Here is an 11,128-nt window from a genome sequence, read left to right as displayed (position 1 = left end):
GAAACATCAATAATTTGCTGTGTGTTATGGATCCAAAACTAACAGCGCGTAATGATGCTGTGAGTCGTGCATGTCCATGGTAAAGATTCAAGTACATAAAATTCAGTCCTGTTTGTATTATTTCAGATGTCTCCAGAATGTTTTCTGATATTTTAAAAAAAATCACTGAAAGCAACAGAATCATGATAAGGTTGTGGTATATCACAAATGCACAAAAGTATTCAGAATGCATCATTTTCACCTTTTTCTTTAATTATCGACAAGTTTACAGTAACACACTTCTAAAGCAAAATGTTGGTTTCCTTACTGTAGATTTAGCCTAATTATCTAAGTCACCAAACCCTCCAAACAACATTAATTCTAAGCACCGCTTAGTTACCGCGCATGTTAAAAGTTAACATCGAGGCATTTAGGGAGCGATGCTGCTCTGTCCGTGGTTCTGAAACGGCCTCGTCTCGTCATCATTTTGTTGAATTCCCAATTTTACAGAAATAGCTCCTTTGTTGTCCCTGTGATCCTGAATTATTTATTTCGGACCGTCGTTCCGCTGTGACATTTGCTCACATCGTCCCCGGGTAAGCATGTGCGGGAGCATGAATCCCTCGTCAGAATTCGGAAAGGTCAAGTGATTGATTTCACTATGCAAACACGCTCTATAGTGTCAGAATCAAACCTCCAAAGTTACGGATCGGGTGGAACATGACAGGTGACATCGGGGCTCATTGTGAGTGTTTGCTCTCGCCATGCAAACTGAACGGACAGCTGTTTTAAGTTTACGCACATGTAAGTGGCCGATCTGTGATGCGTAAAAGGCGCGCTCCGGGGTGGGGACTTTCTCTGGAGAGGCAGCGGTAGAGAGCGCAACAGCACGACTCTCTGCATCCACAGGTTGCCTCGCGCATCTCTCCTCTTCTCTGAACATCTTAGCAACCCGCTGCAGAGTGCAGCCACAGGACATGAAGTCACGCGCCGGGCTGAGCACTCCGGACCCGGGCTGCAAACAGAAGCTCGCGAGCACGATGCCAAACCCAGGCAGAACTGCAAGACCTGATTCAACAATTTAAAAACGCATCTTTCTGCTTTAACCGGCTGTCATGTGAGCGTCCCCTCTGAGGACTGCGCGTCGTGTTCGAGAGCACCATGCTACGGGTCCCTCACTGCAGCGGCACCACGGAGACGGCATAATGGCATGCAGGAGCGGCTGCTGCTGCGGCTCCGGTCCGATAAACGAGGATAACGCGCGGTTCCTGCTGCTGGCGCTGTTCATCGTTGTCTATCTCCTGTGCGGGGCCGCCGTCTTCTCTGCGCTGGAGCACCCAAAGGAGAGAGAAGCGAAGGAGCGCTGGGCGCAGAGGTTCGAACATTTCAGCCAGAAGTACAACCTGAGTAAGAAAGAGCTGAATAACTTCCTGAGGAACTACGAGGAGGCGAACGTGGCAGGGATCCGCGTGGACGCAATCAGACCTCGATGGGACTTCACGGGCGCTTTTTACTTCGTAGGAACTGTGGTGTCAACCATCGGTGAGATGAAGATGCGAGCCTCTGCGAACTCAGTCAGATACATCACTTTTGTCGTTCTTTTACATAATCAGTTTCTGGGTTTTTGTTTCGTGACTCACTGTGCTTTTGATGGATTTTTTCCCTTTGCAAATAGCAAACTCCCACATCAATGCGTCTCCTCAGCACTTTACATTCCTTTCTCCCGGGAATGTAAAGACTGCCAGGGGCCAGGTTCCGTTTAATCAAACTTTTATACAGGCCAAATGAAGCGCAGTAGCAATCTTTACTGAAAAGTAGGCAGATCCACTTCAGCATCAGTTTAGAGAGTTGGCTCAGTGCTTACAGTGTGGTTCAGTGGGTTCAACAGAACTACACACACTCTCTCTCTCACACACACAAGCCTTTTAATGCCTACTTCAGAGATTTGTCCTTGACTGTTATTTCTCCATTTCAGGACTGGCTGTGTCCATGACAGTTTGAGAGCATTCAAGTCTTTAGTGTCTTTGAGGCAGACAAAAACACAGCCATCACTGTAATACCGTTCCACACAGCAGGCGTGCTACTAATCCTTCTTTTTGGCAGAACTGCTCCTCTGTTTTGTACTTTTTAAGTCCTTTTAGATTTTTTAATGTTATGGACAGGTCATGGTTGGAGCCATTATAACAACCTGATTGGAGTTCATTTATTTGTAATGATTGTAATTGGCTTGCCCATGGCAGTTTAAAGGAGTGGACTAGCTGAATATATTTTATAAAGAAGTACTCTCCTTATACATCTTAATTCTTTGGGTTTTCAGAGTGAAAGTGTCTCAAAAACAGATCTTAAACCATACTTTCTTCTACTCGAGTGTCAGCCGTTATGCACTTTTCCCTCTGACACTGCACAACAGCTTTATTTAAACAGACATTTAATCCCACCTTAGTTTAGCTTCTGAGGATTAACAAAACAAAACAGGATTGTCTTTTTGAGGTATGACTTCACAGTTATGATATAAGCACAGGGGGAAAATAGCACTTTTAATCATATTATAAGTAATTGGAGACGATCTCTGATCTTACAAATGACCTTAAAGTAATTTGATGGGATATTAATCGCTTCAAGATAATCATATGTAAATTTTTATAATATTTAATTCTTCCCCAGTTTCATCAGTCCCTCTTCATCTTTATTTTCATCTAACAATCACCTCTCAGCGTTTGCCAGAGAAAGCCCCATCAGGAACACATCATCATTTTGCATCTTCTCTGAGAGCACTGTGTGTATCACAGCTTGGATGAATGTGTCTCGATTATCAAAGAACAGCAGCCTGAGTGTATGCGTAGGCACAAGAAGTCTATTTCAAAGGCATCTCGTGTGTGCAGAGGAAACCAAGTATAATTCATTATGTTTAGAGGTCGACTTCACTGAGTAGAATCCCTTATCTTCACTTTCATCTGAATATTTGAGTAAATACAGATATGTAATAATGTCGTCTGTTGACTGGTTAACTGTCAAATTTAAAGCATCACTGCGACATTTAAGACAGTGGATCTATTATTTGATGGAAAACTAGATGACAGTTTCAAATCTATATTAAACAAGCTTATGAGGCGCTTTAGTCTGTCTATTTCAGGGGCAACTGTAAAAAAAAAAAAAGGGAAAAAAGAGCATAAACATTATGAACAATTTATGAGTGCAACACATTAAGAACTGGGTAAGAAAAAACAACTGTATCAAGAGAGGAGGCCGTTACAGAGTAACTCCAGGCTTAATAATGTAGCAAACATCCAGTCGCAGTTTAAATTTGAATCGCGAGTCAAATTTACAACCGTGTCAGTGATATTTCTGCTCAACTTTAGAAGTGTTGTGATGTCGGACTCCACTGTGGCAGGACTCCCACAAATTAGTGGCTTCACTGTAGGACTGTACCATATTTTATCATCTGCAGTAAGACTGGTATACATCACTAAAACACATAATCAACGATCCTACGGTCTGATAAAAACACATTTTTACACTTCTGTGTTTCTATTCATGAAAAAAAAAAACCTTCCAACTAAGCTAAAAGGTTGTTTCATGCAGCGTGCGTCCTGTAAAGACACAATCGAGTTATTAGTTAATGATTATTATTGATCAAGAAGCAAATAATCACACATCCCCAAAAAGACAGACTTTAGCTGTATATGTTTGCAGAACCCCAAATAACCCCGACTGTGTCCTGAGAGCGCTGTAATGGTGCTGCAATTTTACCTCTTTTCTTTGAGGCGCCGCATATCTTGTTCATGGAACTCATCAACATCAAATTTACAAAACAAGTGGAAAGAAAAACACATCTATAAAATCCAGGCCATTTGGCTTTATTGTTGCATTTGGATGAAATCTCTGTTTCAATTAGCACCTTGAGATCCTTTCTGAATGTGAAGGCAATCAAACCCTCCACAAGACGCCTGCCTCTGGCATGGAGGCGGTTAGTCATGCTGCACCGTGTGTTTTTCATGAGAGTGGATACAGTCATGTTTAACTTTGTTTTTCTAGTAAAAAGGACTATCATATTGTTAAACAATAAATTTGTCACATGAGCGAGTGTAACTACGATGGTTCCACTCGAAAATAAAAACCAGAGTTCAATTTTTCAACAATTGGTCAGGAAGAAGAAGAAGAGGAGCAGAGAGACAGACAGCACTTCATGAGCTTTTAGTGTTAAATGAGGGATGAAAAGACATCAGTGAGAGTGGTGCAGCTGAAAGACCTCATGTTCTGACTCCCATTTTCTTCATCTGCCAGTTCAGAAGAGACAAAGTCAGTCACAGAAAAACATTTTCAGATCCTGTTGGAATAAAAATCTGCAAAATCTGTTTGACCTTAAAAATTCTGGAGAAAAAAAAGCTACACCTGAGGCGTGGGGCGTCTCCACTGCGTCTTACATTTGCCAAAATAGTGTTGAAAAAAATACAGTGAAATGTGAGACTGGAACACCTCAGCTCTCAAACTGAGTGTTGCTGCACAGAGAGACAAAGCAAGAGAGGGTGAGGATGTCACCAATGGCAACCCTGTGGAGGAAAGCAGTTGCATGAGCACATTTTTCACTTAGTAGGAGAAGAGAGTTGTAATTGGCCGTCTTTGTTGATGGCAGATAGGAAAAGAGCTTGATTTAAAAGATAAAGCAGCTGCAGGTTGGTAGCCACTTTTCTCTAGTTTGCTTGTGTGTAAAAAAAACCCCAGAAGTGACGGGCAGGACTAGCATTTTCAAGCGAAGGTGACGTTTTAATGTACGAGAACTCTTTTAATCTATCCTTTCATTCAAAGATGATCCGTACAAGCTGAGGATTTAAAGTTTAACAACTTACATGAATCATTTTTTCCTTTGACAATGTCTGTTGTCCTTTTTTACATGTAGCACAGTGTAGTGACAGTGTACATGAGAGCCTCATACATACAAAATAGCCTCATACAGTTTCATGAAGTAGACGTGTGGTATGAAGCCTTGATGACAGCAAAGCAGTCATTCCTGTTTAGTCTCAGTTACACTTTTCGTGTCCCTGAGTTAGCTTGGGTCCAAATTTTGTTATCAGATGGAGAGTGCCAGGGTCTGTGTGGATGACCTCACAGGTCTGACCATACAGAATTTAGATTACAATACCCCAACTACACATGCTCCTCAGTCAGGTGGCAGACTTCAAAGTGGGCACCAGCAGAGTTGGCGAGCAAAGCTCCTAGCATAGTTGCAGACATGGAAAGTATAATCGAGAGTCCACAGATGCGACAAGCACAGCTTAGTAGTTTGTCATCAAAGCTTTTGATAAAAAGAAAAACAAAGAAGCTTGATGTTTGTGAAAATGTGCATTCAAACCAAACTCATTTAAGGTTTCTGTCTTGATTTTGGTTGCTGATGATGAGGAGGAGGATGATTTTCCTCTAAGAGTGACCATAAAGTAATCTTATCACATCAAACCATTATCTTTTCCTAAACTTCTTCAAACAGATTTGGTGTCTAAATGTAACAGTAGTGTAACATCCATCAACATTCACCTTAAGGAGGTGGGGGAGACTATCCCGGAGGACATTAGGTGAAAAGCTTGCAAGTTAGGTCAGGCTCTATTGGTCTTTTTATGACCTCTGGCTTCTGTTAGTCTATTTTAAAATGCTTTTGTCAGGTCTTTCTGCTAAAAAGCACTGAAGGCAGACTTCTACCACTACAATCTTTGTCAGTGTAGCCACAAAGCTCACATCACAACACTGAGGGTGTTCAGTTGTTGTGATGGTCCCAGCTGGTTCTCACAGAGACCACAGCTGGACATAACATGGGCTTAGTAGTAGAGAGGGTAAAGACCATTTAATGAGAGCTTCCACTGCACTGACATTTGTGTTTTATCTTATAATGACAGCAGTATCACCGTGTAAATTAACTCTCACTACGTAATGTATTTCTTTGTGTGTGAACGTCAGGGTTTGGGATGACAACCCCGGCCACCATTGGAGGAAAGGTCTTCCTGATGTTTTATGGCCTGCTCGGCTGTGCGGCTACCATCCTGTTCTTCAACCTCTTCCTGGAGCGTGTCATCACCGTCATTGCCTTTGTCCTTAAGTCGTGCTACGAAAGACGTCGTAACAAGGCTGTGCTGCCGCAAAACGGACGTCAAGTCTCTGAGGGAAACAGAGCAAGTGGACCCGGGGAGGAACTTGCAGGCTGGAAGCCCTCAGTCTACTGCGTTATGCTCATTTTAGGAGCGGCAGCCGTTTTGGTGTCCTGCTGCGCCTCGCTGATGTACTCCGCAGCGGAGGGTTGGGGCTACCTGGACTCGCTTTACTTCTGCTTTGTAGCCTTCAGCACCATTGGGTTTGGAGATATGGTTAGCAGTCAGCGAGTCGCCTACGAAGGCCACGCTACGGCTGCGTACAGGCTGGGCAACTTCTTCTTTATCCTGACCGGCGTCTGCTGCATCTACTCCCTCTTCAACGTCATCTCCATCGTCATCAAGCAGGTACTCAACTGGCTGCTGAGGAGGCTGGAGGCCCCTTGTCGCTGTTGTTTCCCCAGGAGGGGTCACCACCCGCACCGGCATCCCCGTCGGAATGTGGTGGCCCCAGGTCACCTCCGTGCCCGCAGAGACCCATCCATCGAGACAGATGCCATTAACGAGAGCGAGACTGACACTGGACGCAGGTTGTCTGGGGAAATGATTTCCATGAGGGACTTCTTAGCAGCCAACAAGGTGAGAGTAAACTGACCACTCGTGTGACTCTGCACCTGATGAATGAAATCACACCTGTCTTTACAAGCAAGCAGTTCATTCTGAGAGTAATCTGATTTGATGACTGACGCGAGTAGTGGAGGGAAAACTCCTTTGTCCTGCTGCTGTCAGATATCTCTTTATGATCCATAACCTCCACGTGATTACCTGCATATATGTTATTATTAAAACTGATCAAAATATTTGTATTCACTGTCCATATGTGTGAAAAAATAAGGTGGAGAATTCCTATTTTGATACAAGTCTTATGCTTCATATTCAGTGGCTTATGTTTTGCTGCTGAACTGCTGGGCTGCATGCATATGCAGTGTCAAAGTTCTTTGAATATCAACAGCTGCACAACCACCGGCATTGCTCATTCAGCAGCTCTTGTGGCCCCTCAGGAGGGTCAGTTGTCCATACATTTCCATATCTACTACTCCACTATTTAGACAAGACTAATGAGCAGTGTGAGCTGCAATTAAATGTCAAAAGTGTGCGCTCGTCTGCACTGGATCAGAAATCATTCTTAGATCTTTCATTACAGGTCCTGGAAGTCCTGACTGAGAAAATTAGAAGGCCAAATGGTTTAATTCTGCTGAACTGACACAACATTTGCGTGAAACCAAGAATAAATGAACTGTCTTCTATGTTCTTTGTTTCACTTTTCATGTTGTGTTAGCATTGTTAGTGAAATATAAAATGAATGAAATTTTGTGCCATTCAGGAAACTGAATTTAATCGTCTGATTCAGCCTCAGAACAAGCTGATGACAGAAAGCTGTGTGCATGCTTTTTATCAAGGCGCCTGGAACAGCAACTCATGTCTTTGTGTTGGTTGATGGTAAAATTTACTGCAAATTATGATATTTCCCTGTTAGTGTGAAGCATGGTTTCTAACCTCTGAAGCACCTCTGTGCTTCTTTTTTATGTAATACATAATAATTTATGGATAATTGATGCGAAACAAAATGTTATTTCAGTCTTTACAAGTACAAACACTTTATAGTAATTTCCACAGCACAGTTTAAATAACTTAGCACTACAAAAGGCTTTAACTTTTTATTAAGGTGGGAATGCTGTTTGCACGATAAACCTGCAGCAGCATAATGGGCAGAGTCTGCTTTTAGGCCGGTTCCCTGTAAGCTCTGCTTTCATTATGACAGTCCGTCTGCCACTGTGTGCCAGTCTCAGGGGAAAGCAAAAGCTTAATTGTTCAACCAAAACAGGAAGAGGACAGTGCGTTTGTGTTCCCTGGTGCTTTCCCCCAGCTAGCTAAAACAGTGGATGCTTTAGCAGTTGGAGTAGCTGTGAAAAGTCTACGAGATAAAAGAGAAAGAGTCGAGGTAAACAAGGTGAAGCGAGCGAGGGAGAGAGTGATGGTATAATAAGACTGTACCCCAGATGGGTATTCATTCATGGAGAAAGATCTGACGCTTTAGAGGGTTCCAAAGCTCCGGTGGCGTGACTTCCACGAGCTCATTAAGTTACAAAAGCTCTGTACTTATTAACCTGATACAACCGAGTGTTTAAAAACTGTGAGGTCTCTGAGACAGCAGCGAGGGGTGGGAAGGGGGCTGTGTGTGTGTGTGTGTGTGTGTGTGTCTGTGTGTGTGTGTCTGTGTGTGTGTGTGTGTGTGTGTGTGTGTCTAAGGCACGTTAATGGAAGTCTGCCCATTCTACATCAAAGCGTTGCTTTCACTAACAGCAAAGAAACAAGAAGGGAGGTTGAGCCTTGGCAGTTCAGATAGAAATATATACATTTGCAACATTTTTCCAAATTTCAAAGGATGACTTTGTATCCACATTAGGAGGTGGCTGATGTAACTTGTAGTTGGAAACACAAACAAGCTTTTGCTTTGGGGTGAATATTTCAAGGAGCCGAACACCGTCCACCGTCTGTGAACCATACATGACAGCAGGCCTCACTACACTCCTCTCCACCCACTCCACCCTACCTGCGCTCTCTTGCTTTGCATGGTTGATCTCAGGCATTTAAACTCATCTACCTTCACTATCTCTACTCTTTGCATGTTCAACTTTCCACCTGTCTCCTTCTAATCCACACTCTTGTACTCTATCTTGCTTCTACTGCCCTTCATTCCTCTTTTCTCCGGAGCATACCTCCACCTCGCCATACTCTCTTCCACCTGCTCCCTACTCTACAGATCACAGTGTTATCTGCAAACATCATAGTCCACGTCTGCCTGGCCTCATCTGTCAGTCTGTCCATCACCACTGCAAACAACAAGGGGCTGATGGAATCCATTTGTTACTCCCACCTCACCACTTTCTTGTCCTGCACCACCCTCACATACTTCTCTGCACCTCCTGACTTCCTCATACAATGCCACAGTTCCTCTTTTGGCACCTGTCATATAGTTTCTCTAGTTCCATAGAGACCGAGTGAAGTTTTTACTGACCTCCGTACTTCTCCATCAACACTCTCAAAGCAAACATTGCATCTGCTCTTTCTCAGATAAAAGCAATACTGCAGCTCACTGATTGTCACCTCTCTTCTCAGCTTAGCTTCAACAACTATTTCACACATCTTCATGCTGTGCCTGATCGGCTTTATCCCTCTGTAGTTACTACAGCTCTTCCCATCATCCTTGTTCTTGCAAACTGGTACCAGTACATATCTTCTCCATTGCTCAGGCATCCTCTCATTCTCCTCATGATGAACCATGACGTGCCATAACAAACAAAACAGCCTACTATGCCTCAATTTGGATAATCTGCAGGAGTGGTCACATTTTTGTAAATAAAAATAACTGAAAAACCTGCAGCTTTCCAACCTCTGAGCTAGCACACGCACTCACAATATATCCTCCTTCTACTGGCTGAAAAATGTATCCTTTGTTTCGTCTCTTGATTTCTCCTACAAGGCCAAGATGGCAACCAATGGGGGTCAGAGGTGTGTGGTGTTTCAAGTGTTTGTGGTGCACTTATTCACCCAAAGCAGTATGGAGGTGAACCGTGTGCCAGGTTTGACAGCAGATACACTGTATTGCCAAGAGTATTCACTCACGCATCCAATTCATTGAATTCAGGTGTTCCAATCACTTCCATGGCCACAGGTGTATAAAATAAAGCAGCTGGAAATGGAGAAAGCAAAGTCCTTAAAACCATAAAGGACTGCACAGAGTCCTGACCTGACAGTGGATACATTTACACCTGATTATATGCAAAACAACCCTGTTGCATTTATGAAAGGAATCAAACAGCAATTGTTGATTTCCAGCATTTTCTGCACTTTTTTTTGCAGAAAAAAATCAAAGTTAAAGGTTGCTGAGTGGCAAAAGTTAAATCACTGACACTCGAGTCAATACTTTTCAGCTTTGTTTGTTTAAAGCAGCACACTGAAGAAGAAAACCATCTGTCAGCTTTTTAATGCACCTGTGAGAACAGATGCTGCCGTTCGACCAGGGTTTGTTTGCCAAGACTTTATAGCTTGAATGTACCACTTCACTTTCCCCAGTTTTCTTCAGTTTCCATTTCCTCTTGTGCTGATTTTTTTTTTTTAATCTCTTCCTCTAGGTGAACTTGGCCATTATGCAAAAGCAGCTTTCGGAGATGGCAGTCGGGAACCAGCGCCAGTCCAGCTCCAGTTCACGTCAGAACGGCTTCTCGGGAGGGGTGGGTGCACTGGGCATCATGAACAACCGCCTGGCAGAGACTAGCGTGGACAGATAGGGGGATCCTTTTAAAGGAAACAAAAGACACACGATAAAGAGTATGACACTGACACTGAGCGCCGCCTCCCTGAGGAAGAAGAAGCTTTGATGTTGGAGGATGAAGGCTGACCCGCAGCAGCTACCACTTAGACAGAAACCACCTCAGCCCAGCTTCTTGTCAAGAACTTGGCTAGATGAAAGATGTACGATAGCGTGCTGGATTTCCACATCTGGACTCCGCGTGCTGGAATGTTCCCCTGTGAGGAATCCAGTTTCCATGGTGATAAATAAAAACCTGCCTAAAGCCTTGTATCTAAGCTTTAAAGCCTGATGCACTATGTGCTGCTTCACATAGACCTGCAACTTTCACTCATCTGCAGTACTTCACAATATTTACTACGACTCTGCCCGGGTCCATGCTGTATCCGTCTCTGTGAAAGGTATTATTGTCAGAGAAATAGCTTTAATAAAGGTGGTGTTTCTTGTTTTTGAGCCTCACAGTAGTCATTGCATAAAGTCCTGTGTCATCTTTAGAAAGTAAAAAAAAAAGGGAAAACATGACTAACTCAAAAGATTTTAGTTCTACGCTCACAGCATTTGTGGTAAATGTTTCACAGCCGTGTTGTTCCGCTATTCAGTGGCTCGCATCCATTCATTATAACAACAAATAGCAACAACAAAGACAGAATCTCCCCAAAGAACCTCATTACAACCCTGAGCAGACCTGCCCTCTGCAGAATCA

The 11,128-nt window shown here is 43.3% G+C and overlaps 1 protein-coding gene across 1 annotated transcript; it reads left to right on the top strand.

Annotated features, from left to right (window-relative positions):
* Positions 1 to 277: 277 nt before the first annotated feature.
* Positions 278 to 10,568, top strand: kcnk13b (potassium channel, subfamily K, member 13b). The gene is made up of 3 exons (XM_003440686.5): positions 278 to 1,521; positions 5,926 to 6,692; positions 10,250 to 10,568. The coding sequence occupies exons 1-3, from the start codon at positions 1,185 to 1,187 to the stop codon at positions 10,403 to 10,405; spliced, it is 1,260 nt and encodes a 419-aa protein (XP_003440734.1). The 5' UTR covers positions 278 to 1,184; the 3' UTR covers positions 10,406 to 10,568.
* The last annotated feature ends 560 nt before the right edge of the window (positions 10,569 to 11,128 follow it).

Source organism: Oreochromis niloticus, linkage group LG15, assembly GCF_001858045.2.
Source record: "Oreochromis niloticus isolate F11D_XX linkage group LG15, O_niloticus_UMD_NMBU, whole genome shotgun sequence".
NCBI lineage: Eukaryota > Metazoa > Chordata > Actinopteri > Cichliformes > Cichlidae > Oreochromis > Oreochromis niloticus.
Note: the sequence above shows the minus strand (reverse complement) of the source record. Positions and strands in the feature narration are given on the sequence as shown.